This window comes from Gaeumannomyces tritici (genome assembly GCF_000145635.1).
Source record: "Gaeumannomyces tritici R3-111a-1 unplaced genomic scaffold supercont2.2, whole genome shotgun sequence".
Lineage (NCBI taxonomy): Eukaryota > Fungi > Ascomycota > Sordariomycetes > Magnaporthales > Magnaporthaceae > Gaeumannomyces > Gaeumannomyces tritici.
The window spans coordinates 5,961,120-5,987,933 of NW_008804546.1; the positions used below are offsets into that span (position 1 = coordinate 5,961,120).

Sequence of the window (26,814 nt, forward strand, 5' to 3'; positions counted from 1 at the left end):
GGGAACGATTGGAATAATACCGTATATTTAACGGCGCGCCGGAATTTTTTGCTTATAACAAAAGGTTATTTTAACCAATTTTTTAAAATAATGTTTTTTATTTAATATAAATTTCCGGCCATTTTTTTTTTTTAAAAAGGATCGGTAAATGTACCGGGAAAAAAGTAATTTTTTTTTTTCGTTATTATTTTTAAAAGCGGGTAGCGACGGGCAAACCGTTAACGATTCGTTATCGTTATTATTTTTAAAAAGCGAAATGGAAAAGGTTATTATAATAAAAACGGGTAGCAACGAACAAACCGTTAACGATTTATCGTTATTTTTAAAAAATAAATTTTTAAAGTTTAAAAATAATAATGCTTAAGCGCGGCGTTTGGTCGTTTTTTTTTTGGTTTGGTTTTAAAATTTGGCTAGCGCGGCGTTTGGGTATTTCCGGGCGCATATTTATTTTTTGCGCGCTTTGGCGCGCTTTGGCGCGCGGCAATGGTTTAACGCTATAGCGCCGTTTTTTCGCGTTAATTTTAGTTTACCGTTTGCGTATTGCCGGCGTACGGTACGTTATTTTTAAACCAAAGTCCCGATAAGGAATTGTATTAATAGCAATTAAACTTTTTTTGGGCGGTTTTTACGTTTTAATGCTTATTGCTTTTAACGCTAGCAAAACGTTAGGCCCGTTATTTTTTGTACAAATTATGCCGTTTTTAATTTGTATTACCAATTCGATAATTTGGGTTTGTTTAGGTACAAACGGTAAAAATTCCGGATACGGTTATTTACTTTTTCGAAATTGCGGCAAAATTTTTAAATTAAAGCGTAAGGTACGGGCTATTTAATTTTGTATTAAAAATTTTCCCGCGTTTTTTTAAAGTTAAAAATTTTATCGAAAAACCATTTTTTGCTATTGTTGTTAATATTTTCCCTTTCCGTTAAAAAAATGCCGATGGCTCGCTAGTTATATCCTTTGTTAATGGCGTTTTGTTTCGGCAATTTTAAATGGTTTCGTTGGATTAACAAAATGTAAAAAACGGGGAACAAACGGTATTGGGGCGGAAATTTAACGGTTAAAATTTATTTATAAATTTTAATAATAAAAAACGGGCCAATCCATTTATTGTTTAATTTAAAGGTTGGTTTCGAAAATATTATGTTTTTTGTATTTATTTAAATTCGATTTTTTGTAGCGAACGTGCTTGGGTTGGTTTGGTAGCGGTTGGCCGTTTTTTCGTACCGTTTTTGGGCTGCGGTTATTATTGTTTTAATATAATTAAAAATTGTTTGGATTTTATCGGTTATCGTAAACGCATTGTAAATTTTTCGTTGCTTTGTTGGCGTATTGTCGGTATTCGGGGGGGGAATTGGTTCGGATTTTATAAAAAAGTTTTACCCGTAATTAGCAAAAAACGGTAAAATTCCCGTCGTTTTCGATATTTAATTGTTATTAACGAATTTTTTCAATAAAAACCAATTAACCCAATCGTTTTAATAGTAAAAGCAAAAATTACGGAAATATTGCTTTATGTACGCGTTTAGGATTTCCGTTTGCCCGTTAAACTTCGGGTAAAACGCTAACGACTTTTTTAAAATAACGCTTAAACGTTATTGCAATTCCCGTTAAAAGTTAAATACAAATTAAAACTTTTTATTAAATACGATGGTTTCGGGGGTACCGTATTAACGGTACATTACCGATAAATAAGCGTTTGTTAAATTGCCCGCATCGATAATATTTATTGGAATGTAATGCTTTATTTTTGTTAATTTATTTATTACTACCAGGATATTGGTATAAATAATACCCCGGCGTTTATACGGCGGCAACGGGCCGATAAAATTTATTAATAAATTTGTTTATGGTTTAAACGGGATTGGCAACGGCTAAAATAGCCCGTTAAAAAAATGTTTTTTTTTTTAACCATTTTGTAAAAATGGCAGCCCCGGACAAAAACGCTAACGTTCCGGGAAAGTTTTAGCCAAAAATATAATTTTTGCAATAGGTCGTATGTTTTGCTTTTTTTTGCGTAACCGTTAGGTAATAAGCTATGCATTTTATGCAATATTTGCAATCGAAAAGCATCGTTTAAAAAAATAAATAGCTTTTTTTCGATATAAATGCGCCTTCGAATCGTTTGGCAATTGGTTTTAGCAATTTTAAACGTTTTGCGCAAAAACGTTAGGAAATAGCGGATGTTCGGGTTAGCAAAGCATTATAATAAATCCTAACAAAGCTTAAACGCGGAGTAATTTTTGTTAATAAGCGCGTTAATAAGTTCAAAAGTATCCAATTGGTATAAAAAAAAATATTAAAATTGCGCCGGCGTTCCGTTTGCTTACCGTTTTGGGGGGAAAAGGATTTTGTGCTTATTAGCGACGCGCTCGTTTGCAACAATATTATAAAGCGTCGGTTTAACGCCGGGGGGTTAGGAAAAGGCGTTTAGCACAATGGTTGTTTTTTTTGGCTTGTATACGATTTGGAATTTAAAGTTATTAAGGAATTTGAATTAGCGTATTTGCCGTTGGTTAAGCAATTTAGTAATGGCAAAAAATTGTAAGTTTTTGTGGTTTGTTTAAATTTTTACTGGCGTTTCGGTTTTTTAAAGCTCCGATTTTTATTTTTTAAAAGCGCGTACGATTGCAAGCAATTTTTTGTTGTAAATTTCGTAATTGCATTTAGTTAGTAAGTGTTTGGCTAAAAAGAAAGCGACGGGCCGGCGTACTTTAAACGCATTTATTTGGGATAGTACCCCGCCCGTGGCTTAGTTAAAAGCGTTTGCTTTTACGATTGTTTTAAGGGTTAAATCGTAATATGCGAGTACGATATTTAAAGAAAAAGCGGTTTTAAACTAGTAAAAGGCTGCCGTTGCTTTAGTAAGCTATTAACGTACCCATAATTGTTTGCTTATTAATAAATAAAAGGGTTTAGCGATAGCGGAAAAACCTTTAATAAACCGGCGATAAAAATTGGCAAAGCTTATAAAACGGCGGAATTTTTTTAAAATTGTAAGTTATTTTTATTAACGGATTGCTTTAACCTTTTTTTCGTTTATGCGGATTCCCGTAGTTAAAATGATTAGGCCGAAGTATTTGGTTTTTTGTATTAAAAATTTGCATTTTCGAATGTTAATGGTAAGGCCCGCGTTAGCAAGTTTTTAAACCATTACGCAAACGTGGCGCCGGTATTTCGCTTGCGTTTTGTTATAAATAAGGACGTTATTAAAGTATGCTATAGCGTAGCGGTTTAATGCATTTAATAAAATGCGGTTAATATAGTATTAAAAGGAGCTAGGGGCGCTTGTTATGCCGAAATTTGCTACCAAGCATTCGAAAAGGCCGAATTTGGTAATAAACGCTATTTTCCATTCGTTTTTTAAAACGATTTGTAAACGGTTAAACGCTGCAATAATATTTAGTTTGGTAAAGTACTTGGCTTTTAAAAAAGCGTTTAGTATTTTTTTAATTAAAAGGATGGGATATTTGTTTTTTACGGTAACGTTGTTTAAACCCCGGTAATTAATACAAACGCGGATTTCCCCCCCGGGCTTTTTTGTTAAAAAAAACCGGGGCAACCGTTAGCAATATATTGTTGCGTATAAAACTTTTCGCTAAATATTTGTTTAAATACTTTTTAACAATTTAAAGCTTTTTTTGGAATATAAATTTGTTATGGTGGTAAAAAGGCGTTTTGCTTAAAAACAATTCGATTTTGTAATTGGAAAAGCGGTACGGTAGCAATTTATCGGCGTTTTAAAAAAAAAAATATAACGCTAAATCGCGGAGTTCGTAAGGAAAGCGTTGTAAAATTTTTTTTATCGTAACGGGGGGTTTGCTATTTAGGTATTTTTGGATATTATTGTTGGAAATGCGCCGGAAATGTAGTGCTTTTTCGATTTAATTTTGGAATGCGGTTAAGCGTAATTCCAATATATCCCGAAAGATTTTATCGGACAAAATTAAAATGGAGCGAAAAATTTCCATTAACGTATCGTTGGCGAATTGGTTAGCGCTTATTAAGGGTATTAAAAGTTCGGGGCAAATTTTAACGTAAAGCTTTGCTATAGTTATTCGTTTAAATTATACGTTTTTTTATTTGCAAAATAGCATAAAATTGGGAACGCTAAACATGCGTATATTTGCGGGGTTAAATTCGTTATTATTATTTTTTAAACGGTTGCGTAATAAATTATTAGCGTTCGGGTTTAATTTTAATAGCGTAATGCCGTGCATAATTATTAAGCCCGCTATTTAATTAATGTAAAAGTTATAATAACGTAACCAAAAAAGCTTTAATATAATGTTAGGGCTTTCCGTTCCCAATGGTTAAATGTACATAATAAACGTTTTTATTTGGCAAATAATGCGGTAGCGCATTTTAACGCATTTGCGAAAATAGCCCGTAACTTTGCCATTAGCTAATTTTAAAAGGATAGGCTTAAGCAGGGCAAAGCGTAGCAAGTTATGGTTATGCGCAAAAGTATTGTTAATAAATGCTTATAAAAAATATCCGGTATTTAAAAGGGTGCGGTACCGGGTTGGTAACGTTCTTTCGGCAAAAAATTTATTGTAAAATAAAAAAGTAAAGTTAAATTTTATTAAATGTAAATACATTTTTGTTTTTTTTGGGAAATTATTGGCAAAACGCTAATGGCTTTAAAAGCGATTGTGCTTAAAGCTTATTTTTTTGGCTTTTTTTTTTTGTACAAACGGTTATTTGGTGCTTTACCCCGCCGCAATAAAAGCATAAATTATTAATACGCTTGTACTTTTTTCGGGCGTTAATAAAAAAGGGTCGGGGCCTTATCGTAATTTTGTTAAGGTTTATAGCGTTTAAATGTTAGGCCGGTTTCGGCGCATCGTTAGCGTTAGGATAGCGTGCTAAAGGATGGGCGTTAGCGTTTTGCTTGCCCCGGAAAATGTCGTTAGCGATATTATTGGTTAGGTTTCGGAACAAGCTTATTTACCCTTCGAAATCGTCGGGTTCCGGGCGTTTTACAATTAACGTAATGGTTTTGTACAATAAACGGTTTATTTTTTGCTTAAAGGCTAGTACTTGTAAATTGTTAAGCAAATTGTACATATTGCTAAATTTAATAAAGTTGCTAATAAAGTTGCCGAAAAAAAAATTGTTTTAAGCAAATAATTTAAAATCCCGATTGGCTTTTGCTAATATATCGGTAATAATGTAAATTTAATTTAACGTTTTAATAACGTTTGGGTAATTACGTTAGCCGGCGGGCCATTAAAAAACGTTATTGCCGGCCGTAACAATTTGGTCGATTTTTGTTTTTATAAAAACAAAGGCGTTATTGCTTAAATGCTAGGATAAAAAAAGAACGCGTTTTAATGGCGTTAAGAAAGCGGCCCGGTATAATTCCATTTGTATTTTAAACAAAAAGCGCTAATTGGTATAATGCTTTTATCGCTGGATTTAATCCATTTTTGTGCTTTTAAAAATTTCGAAAATGGCCGTTTAGGGGCGGATTGCTAGCGATAACGCGGCGGCCTTAAAAGGCTGCGTTAAAAAGGGCGTATTTGTAGCTAGTATAAGCATAGCTTGGCTGGATAATTGCTAAATTTAAATTTAAAGTTTGCAAATCGTTATTTTTTGGTTTAAAATTATAGCGTAAGCGGTATTGGCGTTTTAGCGGTATGTTGCTAGCAATTCGTTAATAGCTTAAAAACGGGTTTTTATAACCCGGAAAATATGTTTAAATTAAGCTTGGGCTTTATTAAAGCGTTTTAAATGCAAAGCGAAATATAAAACGGCGTAATCGTTAAAATTATTTTAAATTGCTTTGCGTATAAAATGCAAAGTTAGGAATAAAAAAACGGCGTTTTGTAAGATTGTTATTATTAAGCCCGAAAGGTTCGTTTCGGGGGCGTTGGGTACGGTAAGCATGGTATAACCGCAACGGTAATTCGTTAACGGGTTATTTGGTTAAAAAAGCTAAATCGAAAAAGTAAAAGTATTTTTCCGAAATTATACGGCAGGATTTGGGGTAAGTATTAACGTTAATTAATCGTAAGCAAAAAAATATGCTACCGTTTTACAAAGTTATTAGCAAAAAAAAGAACGAAATATGTTAATATTGGGTTCCAAAAATTTAAAATGCAATAAATTGCTACGGCTTATACTTTATTGTTATAAAAAAAGCTTTGTTATTGCACGAAAAAAAAGCTATTTGGGCAAAGCGTTTTTAGCGTTTTGTTGCGGTTTTGTAAGCGTAACGTTGGCGCGTTAAAAGTGCGGCCTTAGGTTCCTCCCCAGGTGCCCCGACGCGTACCGTAATACAAGCGATTAAAACGATAAAAGCGCGTACGTTCGCCGAAAGCGTTAAACGGGTTAAAGCTAATCGGGCTCGTTACGTTAAACGGATAAAAGCTTTGCGCCGTTTTTTAACCTAAACCCCGATTAACATTGCCGTAACCGTTTTCGAATTTCCGGTTGTTTTTGCTACTTTTTGCACCTTTCGTTTTAATTTCCGACCCAACCCGACCGGTGCTTTTTAAGCTTTAATTAAACCAAGCAAAAATTCCGGGCCCGATTAGCTTATTCGTTAAACGATTAAAATTAATTTTAATTTCAATAAATTCGTTAATTAATTCGTTTAAAAAAATAATAATAATAACGATAAGCCCGTCGTTTTTTTCAATACCCGGAAGCGCAAAACGGGTAAAAAAACAAAAGTAAATAGCCAGGTTAATTCGTTCCCAACCGTTTTCGCGGGTTTTATGCTAACCACCCCTTTCCTTTCCGTTTTAATCCTTAAAAAAAATGCTATTTGGCCTTTTCTTTTAGCGAAACCGTCGACCCTTTTTTAACGGGAACGTTTTAATTAGCTTTTCCAATAATATTACTTCCCGCGCGGTCCTATGCAATAAATGCACCAAAAGCTTTTTAATAAAATTTCGGGGCTTTTGCAACAATAAGCCCATAGCGCGCTCCTTTTGGAATGGTTGTACTTTACGGTATGTTTAATGTGCTTAAAGCAATTACCGTTGCAACCTTTTCCCCTTTTTGCCCCAATTGCGCATTGCAATTGTTTTATTCCAAAAAAAGCTTTTGGGTAATTTTCGCTTTAAAATTAAAAAGCTTAAAAAAATGGTAAGCCATTTTTTCGAACCTTACCCAAAACCGGGCAGCAAGCAAAAGGATAAAGCCAAAAAAAGGAATAAAAAAGCTTTCCGTCGAAATAATTTTACCTTTCGTAACCCGACCCCAAAAAAAAGGAAAAATGGTAATAATAACGAAAAAAGTTAAAAAAATAGCATTAAAACCGCAATAATTCGGGGCTATTCTTTTTATGGAAATGCTTTTATTTATTAAATAATAAGTAAGGGTTAAAATTAAAATAAAAATAAAAATGGACAAAAAAAAGGTGCAACGCTTTTAAAAATTGCACGCGTGTTAAAAGCACGGGCGAAACCGCCCGGCAAAAAGCGGGGAGCGTTAAATGCACGGGCGAAACCGCCCGGCAAAAAAGGAAAAAGGGGGCGCTGGCAGCCAGCCGGGCACGGACCCCCCGGGGACATGCCGGCGAATTATCGGTATCGCGGCCAAAGCATAATGGCAAAGCTAAAAAATAAAGTAAAGTTTAAATTGTACGAAAGCGCTTAAAGCGCGAAAGATTTAAAAAACCAACCCCGAATGCCCAAAAGGGCACGAAAAAAAAGGAAGTTAAAAAAGGAACAATTTTTGTTAGCGATAGCACTTTTGGTAAAAAATTTACGAAAGTTTAACAAAAAAATACCGTATCCGGCCCGTAACCCGGTAATTACCCGCTTTTGCACTAATTAACCTTTAATATATTGTTCCTTTTTTTATACCTTTTTTATTTAAAAAGTAAGCCCGGGTAATTACCGGAAAGGATCGAGCAAATTTAAAAAAGGCATTTGCAATTTCGCACCGCTTATAATAACGCCCAACGCTACGTCGAGCACGTTGGAAAAAGCCGCTAAACCACCAAAACAAAATACCAAAAAAACCCCGCAAATTTCCAACGATTTCGAAAACTTTTCCGTAAAAAAATTGCAAAAAATAAATAACGCGCTAAAAGCCCAAAGCAAACGCGCCCGCTTAATCCAAAAAATTTAAAACAAAAGGTCGAAGCATGCGCATAAAGGTTTAAACAAAAATAAAAAAAATACTTTTAAACGACGGAAAGGTTTTACGTAAAGCAAAGTTACTTTTAAACCTTTTATGCTTAAAAAATTGGCAATTTAGCAAAATATCGCTTATTACATTAGCAATTACGAATTTATTTTCGAAAACGAAAAAAAACGTTACGATAAGGACCGTATAAAGGTTTAAATAGCTTTTAGCATTTTTAACCATTGTTAACGGGCACAATAAACAAAATACAAGCAAATGCATTACTTAAATACCGGGGTATCGCTTATTTAGGCCAATTTTTTGCGGTAGCTTTAAGCAAAATCGAAAAACCCCAATTCGCAAATATAGCTAGCAATTAAAAAGCTTGCGGGGGATACCGTTATTAAGCAAAAAAATTACGAATTGTTTAAAACGTTCCGGATTTGTTGGGATTTGGTAAAAAATAACCTTTCCGAATTAACACCCGAATAAATAAAAATAATATTATTTTTTAACCGGTTTCGCCCCGAAATCCAAAAACGGGTAATATTTAAAAGCTTTCCTTACATTATAAAAAAATTGCAAACTAAAGCTTTTAAAGCAAAAATAATATCGGAACCGTATAAAAAAACCCCGGGGGATATAAGTATTTTAACCCCCAAAAAGCCGGTTATTTATTTTAAATGCGGGCAGTTAGGCCATATCGTTGCAATATGCAAAATACGAACGGATAATTCGAAAACCCCGTTAGCCCCAACGATTATACAAAAGGCGAAAAGGAAAAAGCCCGAAGTACGGTGTTATAAATATGGGGAATTGGGCTATATCCGGCCGGCGTGCCCTAAAAAAAGCAAAATATCGCTATTTAATTCGATACCGCTATTTGGCCGTTTAAATACCGGGGCTTAAAAGTACGCCCCGGCGGTTAAAACGCGCTAAAAAACCGAAATGTATTTACGGATTAACGGTCGCCGGGTAAAGTTAAAAGCGCTGGTTAACAATAAAAGCAACGTTAATTTATTGCATAACCGTTTTTTGGTAAAAATAAGAAAAATACCGGTACCAAACGGGGGCTATTTGGCGTAATTCGATACCAAAAAACGCATGCTTACGCTAAAAGTAAAAAAATACAAAATTCGAGTAACGAATAATTAAGGAATAACCCGAAAATTAATGGTATTTTACGTAATAATGCCCCGGGCCGGGTACAACATTACGTTAGGCATGCTTTGGCTTTAGCAAAAAGATATTAAAATCCGGTTTGGGGATATAAAATAAAAATTTCCGGTAACCACCAAAAAGGTTAAAATAATTTTGTTGGAAATAGCTAAAAAATTAATCCAATCGGGATAAGCGATAGCCGTACTAACGGTTATACGCCCGGAAACCCCGGAAAACCCCGGGGAAGGGCTAAAAGCTTTTCCGGAATGGGTTAAAAAGATAGTTACAAAATATGCGCAGCTTTATAAATCGAACCCTTTGCTAAAATATATAAGCTGGAATTACGCGATTGAATTGGAAAAAAGAACGATACCGCTTTACAAAAGCATTTATTTTTTATTTAAAAAGGAATTAAAAATTTTCCAAAAGTACTTCGACGAAGTTATAGCAAAGGGTTGGATTCGGCATTTAACCAACCCCGCCGGCGCCGGAATTTTATTCGTTTTAAAAAAGGACGGGAAGTTTCGCTTTTGTATCGATTATCGGGGTTTTAATAAAATTATCAAAAAAAACCGGTTAGCATTCCCGTTAATTTACAAAATATTTAACCGGGTATTTAAAAGCTAGTACTTTACCAAGCTGGATTTGAAAAACGCTTATTACAAAATACGGATCCGATAAAAAAACGAGTAAAAAATTGTTTTTCGTTGCAAATATAAACATTACGAATACTTAATAATGCCTTTCGGTTTGGCCAACGCTTTAACAACGTTCCAAAGCTTTATTAATATGGCGTTTGGGGAATTAATTAATAACAATTGCATTGTATATTTAAATAACATTTTTATTTTTTCGAAAATACAGGAAAAGCACCGCAAAGCAATAAAAACGGTATTAAAACGATTCGAACGGTTTAAGCTTTACGTTAGCCCGGCTAAATGCGAATTCGAAACGGATAGTATCGATTTTTTAAGGTTTAAAATAACTAAATTCGGGGTCGAAATTTTGCCGAATAAGGTTATTGCAATTTTAAAGTAAAAAATACCGGAAAGCGTTAAAAATATTTAAGTATTTTTGGGCTTTACGGGGTATTATCGAAAATTCGTAAGGGGTTATGCGAAAATTATTATGCTTTTAACGGATTTTTTTAGCAAAAATACCGTATTTTATTTAAAAAATGTTGCAAAAAAGGCTTTTTACAAATTAAAGTTATTATTTACGAAAGCTTTAGTATTGGTGCATTTCAACCTTTCGAAACCGTTATGCGTGCGAATTAACGCTTTGGCTTTTGCGATAAAAGCGGTGCTGTTATAACTATAAAACGGCCGGTAGCACCCGGTAATTTACATATCGAAAAAATTGCAATAAAAAAAGCTACGCTATGCAATTTTTAATTTAAAATTGCTAGCGATCGTAAAAGTTTTCGAAAAGTAACGGCATTATTTAACTTATTTACAAAAAATTGTTAAAATAATTACCAACCATTTAAACCATACCCATATTTTAATAAAAAAAAGGTAATAAAGCGTTAAGCAAGGTAATTTAAAAATTTAACAAAGTACGATTTTACGATTAAATGGAAGCTAAAATACCGGAACCCCGCGAATAGCTTGTTAAAACGTTTTTAAAATATACCCGTAAACGGGGAAGCCGATAAGGCAAAAAAAAAAATTCCGAAGCGATTTGCTAGCTAAATTCCAAAAAACAGCCCATATAAAAACAACCATTACTAAAAAAAATACCAAAACGACATTAAAGCGCATTTTTAAAGTATAAATAAAAAACGATTTTGTTTAAAGCGGTATTTAGAAAAGCAAATTTAACGTTTGGGAAATTAGCAACGATTTATTTAAGTACAAAAAAAAAGTTTGGGTTCCGAATTTAACGCCGTTGCAACGAACAATGCTTTGGGAACAATACGATAGCCCAACGGGGGGTTACAAAAGCATAGCCAAAATTTTAAAAAAGTTTAAACGGTAGTTTAAATAGCCGGGTATGGTTAAAAACGTACGCAAATACGTACGGACGTATTAAATATATTAATAAATAAAGCCGAAAATACAAGCACTTTACGGGCTATTAGCACTTTTGCCCGTGCTAAACCGCCCGGAACAAAAGCTATCGATAAATTTTATCGGAAAATTTTTAATATCGGTAAATGGAACCGGCAAAAAGCGCGATGCAATATTAGTAATGGTTAACCGGTTTATTAAATATAGCTTTTTTATTTTAACGTTTACGAAATTAACCAATAAAAGATTGGGGAATTTTTTATTTATATACGTTTAAGGATTGTTAGGAACGCCCGAAAAAATTGTATCGAACCGGAACAAGCTATTTACAAACGGGTTTTAAATAACTTTTGCCGGATATTTAAAGGTTGCAAAAAAGCTATTGATAGCATATTACCCTTAAACCGACGGGCAAACGGAACGGACGAACCAAGCAATAAAGCATTATTTCCGGTGCTTTTGCTGCAAAAAGCAAAACGATTAAGCGTTGCTATTGCATTTAGCAACGTAAATGTACAATATAAGCGTACATTCGGGGTTGCAAAAAACCCCGGCGTTTTTGTTAATAAAGTTTTACTTACAAAGGTTTTATAACCTTTGGGTAATTAAAAAAAAACCTTCGGTAACGGTTAAAGTTAGGGCGGGGGCTTTGGAAGCAATTAAAAAGCAAATTAAAAAATTGCTAAAAAAAGCGAATAATATATATAAAAAGTATTATAATAAAGGCAAAACCCCGGTGCTTTTCGGGGTAAGCGATTGGGTATTGCTAAATACGGCGAATATTAAAATAAAAAAGCCGTCGAAAAAATTGTTAAACAAATGGTTGGGACCTTTCCAAATCCTAAAAATGGTTGGGTTAGCTGGTTTGGCGTTCCGGTTAAAGCTTTCGGTAAATTACCGAATATATAACGTATTTCCGGCAAATTTATTGCGGGCGTTTAAAAAAAGGCCCAGCAAAAAACCAAAAAATAAAAAATTAAAAATCGAAAAAAAAAAAGGATCGTTTCGAAGTAAAGGCTTTGCTAAAATATAAAGGGCTTTTGCGGAAACGAAAATACCTAATTAAATAAATAAGTTATAACGAATCGGAAAATTTGTAAATTCCAAAAAGGGATATTACGAAAAAAATTGTTTAAACGTATAAAGCAAATTTATTGTAAGCAAGCTTATAAAATAAGGAAAATACCGAACCCTAACGGGTAAATACCCGGAAGGAACGGGGGTATTACAAGAAAGGAATAACAAAGGCCAAAAAAATGGCTTAAAAAAATATTTTAAACGTACCGAACCGGTTGGTTACCGGGGAAAAACGTAAAAAAATTTGTAAACGGTTTGTAATAGCCGTAAAATATTGTGCTTTATAAACAAAAAGTTAGGTGGGGACGGTATAGTACAAAGGATGCCCCAAATTAATAGTGCGATACATTTAAATCCCGAAGGACATACAAAGTATAGCATATTTCGAAAAGCCCGTAAAGGGCATGCTTAGCGCAATACGTTAAAGCAATTACCGCATTTTAAACGTACGTTGTAGTAAAAAACATTATTGTTTGCCCGAAAAGGAAATAAAAAAATTTCCGGATGGTATAGCAAACGGGCTTAAGCGTTCGGGTAGCGGCAAATGCATATCGGCGGTATTTAAACCCATTGGGGGGGCAAAGAAAAAGCATTTTAAAATTATTTATTGGGGCATTAAAGCTTAATTGGTAAATATAAATACCGGAATTTCGCAATGTTGCAAAGGCAATATAATAAAAAGAAATTGTAATTTTAATTGTAATAAATTAACGAAAAAGATTTAAAATTAATTACCTTTCGAAAAGGGAATACCAATAATTAATTAGGAAAATATGTAAAAAAAATCGATTAAATGCCGTATCCAAGGGAACCAAAACCTTTAAAAACCACGTCCTTTTCGCTGGCGCTACAGTTGTTGCCGCTAAAATTATTGGCGCCAAAAGCGGCACTTCCCGGCGTTAATACGGACGCCGCACTTTTACGGGAAACCGCGCAATTGTAAGCCTAAATATCCAAATGCGCCGCAATCGTAGCAAAATTAACGGCAATGCCATTAAAAAAAGTAACCACATTTTTTTTAAAACGCTTAAAAAACGCTTTTATTTTGTTAAAAAAATTACCGATGCCAGCCAAAACTTAAGCTTGCCTTTTTATTTAAACGGCGATAGCGTAAAATTATTAAAAAATATTTTAAATAGCTTTTAATGTTATAGCGCTAACAATTTTGCGCTGGATGCGCTTTTAAATAACGGTTTAACGTTTGTAACGCGCAAACTATTCGGCCAACATGGTATAAAAAAATTTAACCTTTTAAATAGCCTTGCAAGCGCGAAATTGGGCTTTAGTAAGCTTTTCGAAAAACTTCGGTATCGTTTTGGGCAACCGTTTGTAAACGGTATTTAAAATTTTGTAAAGGTTTTGGGCCATTTCCCAAAATTATTTGGGGAATTTAACGCAAGTTTTATTGCTAACCACGTTTTTGCAATAAATACATTTAAAAAACCCCGTACAATTATCGGAGCATATTGGCATATAGGGGTTAACGGCATAATTTTAATATGCTTAACGACCAAAATAACGGCTATAAAATACCGCACGTTTCGTATAATTATTTTTAAAAAGGGGCAAATAAATAAAATTTTAATTATCGCTTTATTAAAAATCGATAACTTTTTGCAACGGGAACGCGTTGCAAATACTTATGTAAAGCAAAAAAAAGGCAATGTTCGTTTCGAAAGCAAGTTTATTGGAATTAAAAGCGTTGCGGCGGCGTTTATCGCGCGCTTTACGCTTTTTTTTGGCAAAGGTTTTTTTGCTGCGGCGGTTAAAGCCCGCCGGGGGGTTACCGACAAAACGTTTGCGGGAATTTTAAAAAGTTGCAAGCGCAAAAGGGCCCGATAAACCCGCAATATTTAAAAAGCTTACCAAAAAGTTACCGGTAAAGCGATCGTTAAAAATTTAAAAAATTAAAAGTTTCGGCGAAACCGAATCCAAATCCAATTAAATTACAATAGCTAAAAAGGATACCGGGGGGTTGCTAAAAAAGGCTAGCGGGTTGGTTAAGACCGAAAAACCCGAAACGAACACCCGAAAGAATATTACTTTTTTTACGTAATTGGGTACGAAAAATAACATTTACAATTACCGGTTAGGTCCAAATGTTTAAAAAAAACAGCTAAATACCAATTATTTACGGTTACGATCGTTAAAATTGTTAAAATGGTTATTAAATGCACAAAAAGGAAAAAAAAGGGTTTGTAGCTTTAAGCGGGAAAAAAAGCTTTTTATATGCCGGTACGGACCCATTTTTCCGAATGCTATAAAATTTTACAGCCGGTTTTCCCAAACGTTGCCGGGCATTAAGGCGGCTTAGCGAAATACCGTAAATTACCGGCTACTTACGGGGTTGCACGCGCGGCATAAACGGTTTGGGATAAGCCGTATCGAAAAGGGGCAATATGTTAAAAGCACGGGCAAAATCGCCCGGCAAAAAACGAAAAGCGTTAAATGTACGGGCGAAACCGCCCGGCAAAAAAGAAAAAAGGGGCGTTAGCAACCAGCCGGGCACGGACCTTTTAAAAACATGCCGGCAAATTACCGGTATCGCGGCCAAAGCATAATGGCGAAGCTAAAAAATAGGGTAAAGCTTAAATTGTACGAAAGCGTTTGGAACGCGAAAGATTTAAAAGACCGACCCCGGGTGCCCGAAAGGGTACAAAGGAAGGGGAGGTTAAAAAAAGAACAATCTTTGTTAGCGATAGCACCTTTGGTAAAAGATTTACGGAGGTTTGATAAAAAAAATACCGCATCCGGCCCGTAACCCGGTAACTACCCGCCTTTGCACCGATTAACCCCTAACAACGCGTTATAATTAAATGCCGTTTTATTATTTAAAACCGGCATGCTTTATACTTATTAATAAAAAAAAAGTTTGCGTTATGCCTTTATGCAAACGTTATACGCTTTTAATATTTATTTTAAAGTTTTTAGCTGCGTATTAAGCTTGCCAACCCGTTTTTAAAGGAATCGTACAACCTTAAAGCAATTTTAAATGTTTTAAATTTGTAAAGCGGGAGGTTTTTGGTAAGCCCGTTTACTGGTATAAAGGCGGTTTTAAAATATACTACGTTAAACGTTCCTTTTTGGTACTTTTAACGTAACCATATGTTTATAATATTTACGTACTTTAAAACCGTATTAATGCGGGTGCCCTTTTTAATTACCAATCGAATTGTTTATATGTTATTACAGCAAAGCTTTTAAAAAGTATTAATTTCCAAGCGCAAATTTCGAAAAAACCTTTGCATAGCGATAATTTCTTTTCTAAATTTTATAAGCGCCAAAAGCTTTGCCTTTATGGTAAACGTTGTAACGGTAACTTATTTTTTTGCTTTTTACGCTACGGGCCTTCCAAATAAAAATATAACGTATCTTTTAAACGACTTTTTCGTTTTTTTATCGTTGGCAAAAAAAGCGTTTAAAGCGAAAAGCAAATGGTCGAATTTTAAAACGTTCCCTAACCGAATGCAATAGGATTTCGACCCTTTTAAATATAAAAAGGTATGGTTTGCCGCTTCCAAATGCTTTTTATTTGGGTTTGTAAGGTATTTAAAAAGTTTTGCGCTCGCAAAAGCAACGTTTAAACGAATGGTAATGGCCGTATAAAGTATAAACCCGACTTTTTTTTGCATAGCCAGGACTTTAGCGGGTATCGCCACCCCCAAATTCTTTTTAAACGTTTGGCTAAGCAAAAAAAAGCGCTTTACGCTTTTATTTCCGAAATTAAAAGTATTAACGATTTTATCGATATAAAAATTATAATGCAAGGTTATTATCCGTACTTTTTTATCCCTTACGATTTAAATTTTAAGGAAAATTTTAAATGGTCCCTTTTTTATTTTGTACTCCTTTTTAAAACCGTTCAATACTTTTGTTGCCATTTTTAAATGCGTAGCACGGTTAAAAATAATTATATTGTTAACGTACAAAAAAAAAAAACCTTACATTTTATGCTTATAAATAAATAAAGCTTTTCCGTTAACGGGATAAGCTTTAATTTCTTAAAGGTTTTTTTGAAAACCAGGTATTACAATTTCGGTAAATCCCGTAGCCCGTACAAAGCTTTTTTAAACCGGGCCACAAACCTTTTTCGGTAATACCCAAAAAGGAACTTTACGTAAACGGGTATATGGTTATCGTTAATTTTTGCGTAAAAAAAGGCTTTGCTAACGTCGATTTGGTACGCTTTAAAATCGAAATAAATTATAATTGCTATTATAATTTTAAAGCTTTTGGTTGCAAACGTAACAGCGTAAGTTTTTTCCAAACCGTTAAATTATTAATTACTTTTAATTACCGCGCGAAATTTATAATTTGTAACGTAACCGTTTTCGTCGAATTTGTAAATAAATACCTAAATAATATCGATGGCTTTACCATTAAATAAATTTTTCGAAATTTTTTTCCAAATTTTTTTTTCCAATAACTTATTAATTTCCCCGAAAGCAAATTATTTAAATTCCTTTTTATACGGGTGCGTATTAAATTTTCGTTAAAATTTTAAAATTTATTGTAATTCGTTTCGGTGCAATTGCTTATATTTTTAAAAGTTATTGCATTTTAATATTTTCGTTACGGCAATTGCAATTATTTCGTAAACCGGGCAATGGCCGAAATTACTTTTTTTAATTGCCGTTTGTTAATTAAGCAAATACGTATCGAAAAAAGCTCGTTAACTTTCGTTTATTAAGCTTGTTTTAAAAGCAACGTTTTTAATTTCCGGTTTAAAAACGTTAAACGTTATCGCTAAGCCGTAATAAAAAATAGCGTTATTAAAGTTATTGCGTTGTTTGCTTTTCCTTTTTTTTTTTTTTTTTTTTTTTTACGGCCGCACGCGTTACGGCGCGGATCGCTTTAAACATAATTATTAGCAAATCCGGTAAAAACGCGTTAAAAAAAAAGGCTTTGGGCAAAAGCGAAAGGCCCGTCCCTTTGCGGGGTCGGCTTTTACCTTTTTTAACCGGAAAAAAAAAGGAAGGCGGCGCTTTTTGCTCGTTTAGGTTTGTTTCGGACAAATTTTTAAAAGTTTTAAACGCTTTTGGTATCGCGATTGGGGGCGCCGCAAAGGTGCCGCTTATGGTCGCAATTGGCATATCCGGTCCTAAAGTAAGCAAAGACCGGTTTGTTGCTTTATAAAGTAAAGCCAGCCCTAACGATTTTAAAGGTTATTTTTCGGGCTCGTCGTTACCTTTACCCTTTACCGGCGGAAAGTTATCGCTTTTTCCGGGCCGTATAAAGCCGTAATACGAATTGCTTATACGTAAAAAGCCCGTATTACGCATTTGCTTTGCTTTATGGCCATTTTTTAAAGCATTTAAAATTAAAAATTTGTGCGCGTTTAAATCCGGCCCGTTGGCCGAATCCTTTGCGGCTTTAGCCCTTATGGTTACGACAAAACCTAATTTTTTTACCCCCAATTTTTAACCTTAATGCTTGGTAGCAAAGGTAAGTGCTTAAAACTTTTCCGGTTAAAAAAGCCCTAGCGCATTAACAATTCCTTTTTGGGTTGCAAACGGGTTTTCCGTTTCGTTGTACTTAACCAACAAGTTATAAATAGCTACGTCGATCGGGTCCTTTTTTTGCTTGCCTTTAAAAAAGCTTTTTTTATTAAATTTAACGTTTTTTATAATTATTACTTTTTTTTTTAACGGGACCTAAATTTAATAAATATTAAAAGCTTAATAGCCCATTAAATATTTAACCCCGGTACGAAAATTAACTTTAAAATGCTTAAAATCCGCGTTATGGGACTTTTTTACGTTTAAAGGATAAATTTTGCACCCGTAAGCGTAAATACCGTTCCAATCCGGTTTTAAATTAGCTATTAAACCCGTAAAAAGCTTTGGGGCGTAATGCCGAAACCACCCCCAAAATTAATTTAAAAAAATATCGTTGGAAGCGCGCATGCTTTTTAACGGTAAAAAATTTATATTTTTTAATTAAACGGCAACGTAAACCGTTTTCGGCCATAAATGCTTAAGGAGTTTTGCGCTTTTGCGCATATATATCCCTTTCGTAATAACGTTTTGTCCCGTACGCTTAATTATCCCGTTGGGCTCGTAAATATATAACGGTAAGGTTTTAATAACGATACCTTTAATTTAAGCCCATTTTTCGTATTCCGAAAACCCTTTTACAAATATAATGGACTTTTTTTGGTCGTATTTAAAAATAATAACAAACAATCCGTATTGTTTTTTTATTTACGCTTTCCATTTTTTTAAAATTTTGGTAACCGTTGGTCCCTTTTTATTTGGAAATGTAAAGCTTTAGGTTTTGCCGTTATATTCGTCCATTAATAGCAAAACCCAATTTATCCTTAACTTTAACTTAAAGTAATTAAATAGGTTAAATTAAACCCTTTAAAAAAGGCGCATGGCCCTTTTTATAAAGCGTTTGGAAATAACGGCTGTAGCATAAGTTATTGCGCATGCTTCGCATTTAATCCGTTTAAATCCTTTAATTTTAACGTTCCGGGCGTTTTAAACAAAAGCTTTTAGCGCTTGTAATCCTAAATAACCATTGCGCAAATGCTAAAAGTCGGCGGTATTTTTTTGCGGTTTCGTAAAGTCCGAAAATGGACGTTACGTATGCGTAGCACGCTTGCGGCGTAAAAATTTTTTAATTGCAAAAGTTAAAACCGTATTTTTTAAAAAAGATTGCAACGTAATTAATACAAAATAAATAGCAATAGGTTTGTATTTATAAAACATTACGTTATTTTTGCGCTAAAAGCGTTTAATTACTTTCCCGTTGGTAACCTTTTTAATGCGCAAAATCGCGTTTTTCCCGCAAAATTATACCCTTTTAGCGTTTAAACGGGCTTTCGAAATAATATTAATATAAAAGCCTTTTACCAAAACGACGTTATAAAGCTTAAAGTTTTTGCTTTCGTTTAAAAAGCTAAAAAGCGTACGAATGCTACGTTCCAAAATTGGAAAGTATTAAATGCCGCACTAAACCGTTTTGGTACCGTTTAACAATTGGAACGACTCTTTGTTAAAGCGCTTTTTATTATTAACGATATAAAACGAACCGTAATTATCGAATAGCGTGCTTTCGAAATAAATATTTTTTATAATATCGAAAGCCGAAAAAACGCTTTAAAACAAAGGCATTTTAAGCACGGCCGCGTTTAAATCCCATTTTTTTTTTAAAGTTTGGGGACCGAAATTTAACGCGCTTTTGGCTTGCTTCCTTTAAACGGAATTTTTAAATTTGCTTTTAAAAAGGAAGGATTTTTTAAATAACTTTTAACGGTTTTTTTCCAAAAAAAATTTAATTTTTTTGCATTTTTTATTGCTTGGTTTGTTGCAAAAGCGTTCGGAATTGCCGGTAAGCACGTAAACGAGCTTTTAGCAATCCTTTGGTTTTTAAAAATAATTTTAAATGCAAGCCGGGCATCCGTACGTTGTTGCGTTATTTTGTTAAATGCTTTTAGCTTTTTCGTTCCTATTTCCAAATGCGCCCCCAAAGGTTAAAAACGCGAGCTTTTTTTTAATGCTCGAATTATTAATGCGGTGTTAAAAAAAATCGTTAAAAATTTGGTAACCAAAATATCCATTTTTCCCGTAAAGTCGTTCGTAGTTACTTTTTAACGGTAACGCTTTGTTTAAAAAGGGTCGAAGCGCTTTATATGCTTAAAAAAGTTAAACATGGGCGTAAGGCTTTGTACTTTAAAAACGTTTTTAATTTTGGCTTAAATAAAAATCGTTTAAAATTTCGAAAACCATTGGTTAACATTTGTAATGCTGGCGGCCTTTTTAAGCGTATTGCGGTACTTTTAAAAAATTATTTAAATTTTTATTATAAAGGTAAAAGCGTAAAGCGCTTTTAAGCAAATAATAATATTACGGAAAGTAACGTAATTATTAGCTTAAACTTTTAATTGCGCGTTCGCAAGCGCAACAAGGTTTACGAAAAAATTAATTCATTTGGAAAGGGTTATAATCTTTTTCGAAACGGTTTTGCTTGCGGTATCCTTTATTTTAAACGTTTTTTTGTATTTAGTTTTAAAATTACTTTTGGTAAAAACCAAAAGGGCTTAAAAAGGTTCGGGATTAAATTTTTGCGTAGCTTTGCTTTTGCCCTGCCAAACTTTTAAATAAACCTTTTTTTTCGGTTAAAAGGATCGTTTGCTAAGCCAGGCGTTTAAACTTATAGTCCTTAACGTGCTTGGCCCGGGCCTTTACTGCAAAAAAGTTAAAGTCCAGGGTTTCGTCGGCCTGCACGTCGTTCGGGGATTTTAAATTAAGGTTAACCTGGTTTTAAATCCTTAAAATTAATGCGTTTTAACGGAACGCCGTAAACCACGTAAGCCATTGCTTTTAATTTTTAAATAGCGCTATTACGAAAAAATCGTTATTCGTACTATTTATAATTGGTAGCAACCGGAAGTTCGTAAAAATAAAACGGTAAAGAATAAAAGGTTAAAAGCTTTAAAAGCGTAAAAACGTAAAAGTTAAAAAAGTAAAATTTAATAAAGGTTTTCGGCAACGTTCGGGATTAATAACGGAGTTTGTTTCGGCAAAAAAAATTTTGTCGAAAGAGGTTTTAAAAGCGTAAAAATTTTTCCGTAAAAGAATCGCGGAAAGGAAAAGGAGGATAAACGCGCTTAAAAGAGCGCGTTTGGGAACGATTTAATAAAAGTAATAAAAAAGGAATAAATCCGTACTGCTAAGCCTTTTACTTTACGTTAAAGGGTTTAAAAATTGCCGGGCTTATAATTATTGCAAGCAAAAGGGATAAGCACGGTATAAGGCTACTCCGGTTAATATGCTTTAAGGAAAAAAGGATTTGAAGTGCAGGGTTCCGTAAGGGCCTTTGCCTTTTATATATACGTAATTCCCTATCCTCTTTGCTTATTAAGCTTCCCTTTTAACGCCTGGAAGCGTTATACGCTTCCAGGCAAGGGGACCGCTCTTCCAATGCCTTAAGCATTTAATATTTATGCCTAAAGCTTCTTTATAACAGTATATACTATTTACTTTGTAACATTTTTGCATTATAAAAAACGAAATTATCGCTAAAATACGCAACGTTTGCAAGCAAATTACCAATTATGCTTCGATTTTAGCAACCGGTTTGCCGTAAAACGGCCAAACCGGTAACTACCCGCTTACAATCCGCCTTTACGCATTTCCTAATACCGGCTTTTTTTCCCCAAAATATATTTTTGCGCGCACCAAACGCAAAATTACCATTTTAACTAAAAACGTTTTTTTTAAAATTGCAAACCGCATATTTATTAAAATTATTATTACATTAATTAAAAAATTTAGTAACAACGTAAAAGCAACGCGCAAGCTTTTTAACGATAACGTAATAATTTTATTTTATATAACCGTTATTAAGCATATAAAAAATACCGCGTAAGTTATTAAAGTATTTAGCAGCAAAGTAATATACCAAACCCAAATTTATAACGTTGTAATTAAAAGCATTTAATAAAACGCAACCAATAATAATAATATTTTATTGCACGAATTTAAAGCGTATAATATTGGGGCCGAAATTAATTTTATTCATATATAAAACGTTTGGTAACCGGAAAAATACGTTACGGTATTAATTAAAATTACATTTCCCGCCGTAATTTAAACCGCATGCAACAACGGTTTCGTATTTAAAAACGAAATTTTTAACGTTAAACCGTTTGCAACGGAAGCAAAAGCCGTTTAATATTATAAATGCTACGGGTAAAAATATAAATTAAAATTTTGCAAAAAAGCAATTTGTTATTTGCATTGCGCCGGGCCGTTGCATAACAATAGCAAAGCCGGGGAATTTTTGTACCCATTGTACGGGGGTTAATTTATTACAAAAAAAAGCAAACCGAAATATTGCAATTGCGAAAGCAATTACCTAGCTTTTTAACAAGCATGCCCCGCAATAAAAAAAAAAATTAAAAAGGCTAAAAATACATTTTTAAACCAACCGAAATAATTTGTTTTGGAAACGGGAAATAAATGCGCACCCCAACCGGACCAAATAAATTATTTTGCCATTTATACCTTCCCGCTTTTTGCATTTATCCGCTTTTTACCCGGCCCCCCCCCAACCGTTATAAAAAAAACAATTTATTTAATTTAAAATTGCTAACAAAACGCAAACGGAACGGTTTTTTATTAAAAATAACGAAAGCAAAAAAAAAATTTTTAACCAAAGGATAAATAAGCAAATTACAAAAATCCCGCAATAAAAAAACGTTAAACTTTTTTAAATCCGTTTTTAAAATAAACCAATATTTTACAAATTTAAATTTTGCCCTTTTCGGCTTTAACAAAATAACGGGAATAAAAGGAACAAACGAATGCCGGGCCGTTAACAACCCAACGGCACTTAGCAATACCGCGGTTACCAATTCCAATTTTGCCAATGTACCAAATTATAAAGCCTTTTTTTCCTCCCCCAATTTATTTTTACCTTAATCGCTTGCATCCTAACCAACCCAATTCGGCTTTATACCAATACCGTTTAATTTTCCGGCAACCGGAATTACGTTTATTTTTAGCTAACCAATTAATAATAATAGCAACGTATAAAATTAAACATATTATATTAAAATATGGAAAAAAGCAAAAGGAAAAGCAACCTTTCCTTTTATAGCAACAAATAATACAACATTTTAACCATCCAAAAGCCGGAGCGCAATTAGCACGGGAACTTTTCGAAACCGTACGGTTGCAATTACAAATTTATTTATTACCAAAAATTTAATTTTAACGCAACATTTTACGTGCACAACCGTTTTGCTCCTAAATTGTAAACCGCCCGGTACGGTTACGATTGGGTTTTAATTACAATTATTACGCCGGAAAGCCCATTAAAAATATATTTAATATATTCCTTAAATTTTAAAGCAAGCCCCAATTGGGCAACGCCTTTTATTACAATTGTTACTTACCCAACCCAAAAGCATACAATTTTTACAAACGATTTTAACCTTTACCATTTAATTTAAAATTTATATAATAAATACAACGCAAAAAATAAAACCTTTTTGGAATTAGCACGCCGTAAACGATTTGGATTGGCAACGTTTTACGAAAAAGTTATAAAAAAAAAACGAAAAGAAAAAAATAGCACAATTAACCATATTTAAATAACGCAACAATTCGAAATGGAATATTTAAAATAAAATAATACAATAAAAAGGTTTAATTATTTATTCCAAATATTTTGCGTTTTTTTCGAACCGTAGCAATTCCAATTTTAATAAATTAAAAGTTGGAAATGGAAAAACGTTAAATTAACAAAAAAATTAACGAAAGCTAAAATTAAAATGGCTAGCAAATTAATAACAACCGGGAATATGCATAATGCCAAAATTATAAATAAAAAAACCAATATATTAATGCAATAATTAACCCAATTTGCTAATTAGCTAGCCCTTTAACGGAAACCAAACCCTTTTAACAAACGCGCCCTTTACTAAATATAAAAATTTAATAATTTTCGTAAAAAAACGAATCGCTTGCAACGCGCTTTTATTAAAAACAAAACGCAAGCAATATAAAAAGCGTACAAAGCCGCGAACAAAGCATTTGTTAAAAAAAAACGCTAAGCAATATTTAACCATTAAAAAAGCGTTGTTTCCGTAACGGGATAAAATATTAAAAAAAACGGCGCATTTTGGAAATTCGAAAAATGGGCCCGTTTAAAAAGCTTTTAAAAAAAAACCCGGATTGGTTACCGGATTTAATTAAAACCGGAAAAAACCCGGATACGCTTTGCAATTATTAAAAAAAACCGAAATTTTGTTATTTAAGTTTTTTTTAAACCCGTTAATTAACATTTCCGATATTAACGAAACCGAATTTTCGGATTACTTTTTCCCAAACCCTTTCCAAATGCCCGTTTTCGTTACCCCGTAAAACATTATGGAAATAACGGGCCGTATTAAACCGTGGAAAGTTACGGGCTAAAACCATTTCCCGAACGGGCTATTTAAAGCCGCTAAATTGCCGGGCGCAACCGTTATCGCAAAATTTGCTAACGCAACGATCGTTACAGGTTATTTCCCGAAGCGCTTTAAAAAAGCCCTTACGGTAATATTATTTAAGCCAAGCAAAATTACCGAAAAAAAAAACAAACCGGGGGATGGAAGCTTATCGTTTTGCTATTATTAATTTTAAAAGCTATCGAATTAATTATAATAAAGCAAATTGCTAACGAAGCGAAAAAAAAAGGCATTTTCTTTAAGGGCCAAATGGGCAACTAACGGATTAAAAGTACGGAATTAGCAATTCAAAAAGTAATGGAAACGGTAATTGCAGCATGGAATTACGGCGTTACCGCGTTATTGCTACAATTTAACCTATTTAAAACATTCGATACCGTTAATTACTTTTAATTGTTAAATACGCTAAAAAAATACGGCTTTTTTTTACCAATCGTAAAATAAGTAAAAGGGTAACTAGCAAATAAAACGGCCATTTTGCAATTTAACGGCAACATTTTAAACCCGATTCCAATTCGAACCGGAATTTTTTAAAGCTTTCCTTTATCCTTTATATTTTTTATTATATATATTGCATTATTGTATAAAAATTTTAAAAGCATTTTAAGGATTTTCGTTACCGGTTTTGCTAACGATACCAATTTATTAGCAATAAAAAATACCGCAAAAAATACGGCCCGCTTTTTGGAAATAATTTAGCCAAAATGCAAAGCATGGGCAACCAAATACGGCATAAAATTTAACAATACCAAAACCAAATTAATTTATTTTAATAAGGACGAAAATTCGCCCGTAATTCGATTCGGCGATATAACGGTAGCTTTTAACCAAACGGTTAGGTTTTTTGGGGTTTGGCTAAACGCTTGCTTTAATTTTAAAAAATATATAAAAAAAGCAAAAAGCAAGCAAAAAAAGCAATAATTAGCATTTATTTAATTTATTTTGTTAACGTAAAGCAATACGTTTGCAAAAGGAAAGCTTTTTTATAACGTAATATGCCGTACGGCTTTAGCATATAGCGCAATAGCTTTCCGTATAGCTATACCGGCAACGGGCCGCTTTAAAAGCGCCGCTAAATAGCTTTAAAAAAAATAGCGCGCGTATTTAAAAACCATTGCCGGGGCTTACAAAATTACTTTGCTAGCCAATTTCGAAATTAAATGCTTTACCCCCCCAATCGATTTGTATTTAAACGAAAGGGTATTAAAAGCAAAAAAAAAATGGTAAAAATTTGGAATAAAAAACGTAATTCGAACCGGTATTAATAAAATGCAATAATATTTTTAATAATTGGAATATTGTAAAAAAATAAAGGTACCATACCCATTTAGCTTAGCAAATAAGGACCGGTAAGCGCAAAAATGGGACCCGTTAAAACCTTTTAAACCCAAGCCCGGCCCCGCCCCGGCAATTACTTAAAAAGCGATTAGGACAAAAGCTAATGCCAAAGCATAAAAATTAACGGATCGAAAGCAAAAAAAAAAAGGAAAGGAATGGTTTAAAATCGAATGGAACGTTAAATGCAAAGAAATTCGCGTTATAGCAACGAAAACAAACCCATTTCGGCCCGTAACCCCCGCGAACAAACCCAATTTTAACGGTTTAATGCTAAAAGCATACCAAAAATTTACCAAAGCTTAAAGCGCAATGGCCATTTAATTAAAAACGGAAAAATTGAAATTAAAAGCGTTTTTTTAAAATAAAAACGTTTTCGACGTGCATACGCCTCGTTGCCCGTATAAAACCGGGCAACGGGAAATAACATTTTACTTATTTATTAAATGCCCTTTTTATACCAGGTGGAAAATAGGTTCGGGCTGGAAAAATATAAGCCACTGCAAAGTATATTTCGAACGATAACAACAAAAAATAAGCATTACTACCGGAATTAATACGGATTAAAACAGCCCCTTTTTGCCCCCCCTTTTTTGTTAGCAATACGTTTAGCAATTAAAACAAATAAATTTAACGATTTTAAAGTGGTAAAAAAAAACGACCGATTAAAAATGCAAATACCAAAAGAACGAATCGCTCCAAACAAATAACTTAACGCTAAATTAATAACCGAATACAATTACTTTAATTACTAACCTAATATAAAAAAGTTACGATTATACGCTTAACCATACCCAATAGCATTTAGCAATAAATTTGGAAACGAATTGCTGCTTTACATATTTTAGCGCGTGCGGATTTTTTCCCGCGCTATTTCCAATACCCGGTTAAAAAACGCCAGGTTATTTTTATTATTACTTTGCTTTACAATTGCTATATTTAATTGCTTACATAAATTAAAAAATGCAAAAGCAACGAAAATAATACTATTACCAAAAAGGCATTGGCATTTACTAATTATTAAGCTTGCGTAAAAGCAAGCTTTTTAACCTTTAAATTGTTAGCGATTTTTGCAGCATCGTTAGTACGCAATAAAGCGTTAAAAGCTTTCGAAGCGTAAAAAGCAAAGGTTTAAAGCACCAATACTATATTGCTGGAAAAGGACCGTATAAATTTCGAAC

The 26,814-nt window shown here is 33.5% G+C and overlaps 4 protein-coding genes across 4 annotated transcripts; 2 read left to right on the forward strand and 2 right to left on the reverse strand.

The window, feature by feature from the left end:
- Positions 1 to 7,851: 7,851 nt before the first annotated feature.
- On the reverse strand, positions 7,852 to 8,329 carry GGTG_04576 (hypothetical protein; the record flags this gene model as incomplete). Its single annotated transcript, XM_009222373.1, has 2 exons — positions 7,852 to 7,949; positions 8,182 to 8,329. 2 exons carry the CDS (start codon positions 8,327 to 8,329, stop codon positions 7,852 to 7,854), a joined length of 246 nt encoding a protein of 81 aa, XP_009220637.1.
- A 3,203-nt stretch (positions 8,330 to 11,532) lies between these two features.
- GGTG_04577 (hypothetical protein) lies at positions 11,533 to 12,803 on the reverse strand (the record flags this gene model as incomplete). Its single annotated transcript, XM_009222374.1, has 4 exons — positions 11,533 to 11,581; positions 11,841 to 11,906; positions 12,544 to 12,615; positions 12,787 to 12,803. 4 exons carry the CDS (start codon positions 12,801 to 12,803, stop codon positions 11,533 to 11,535), a joined length of 204 nt encoding a protein of 67 aa, XP_009220638.1.
- Positions 12,804 to 13,129: 326 nt separating this feature from the next.
- GGTG_04578 (hypothetical protein) lies at positions 13,130 to 13,680 on the forward strand (the record flags this gene model as incomplete). Its single annotated transcript, XM_009222375.1, has 2 exons — positions 13,130 to 13,275; positions 13,596 to 13,680. The coding sequence occupies 2 exons, from the start codon at positions 13,130 to 13,132 to the stop codon at positions 13,678 to 13,680; spliced, it is 231 nt and encodes a 76-aa protein (XP_009220639.1).
- Positions 13,681 to 13,773: 93 nt separating this feature from the next.
- On the forward strand, positions 13,774 to 14,178 carry GGTG_04579 (hypothetical protein; the record flags this gene model as incomplete). Its single annotated transcript, XM_009222376.1, has 1 exon — positions 13,774 to 14,178. A coding segment is annotated over one exon (405 nt), but the record flags the coding sequence as incomplete, so codon positions are not given.
- Positions 14,179 to 26,814: the final 12,636 nt, after the last annotated feature.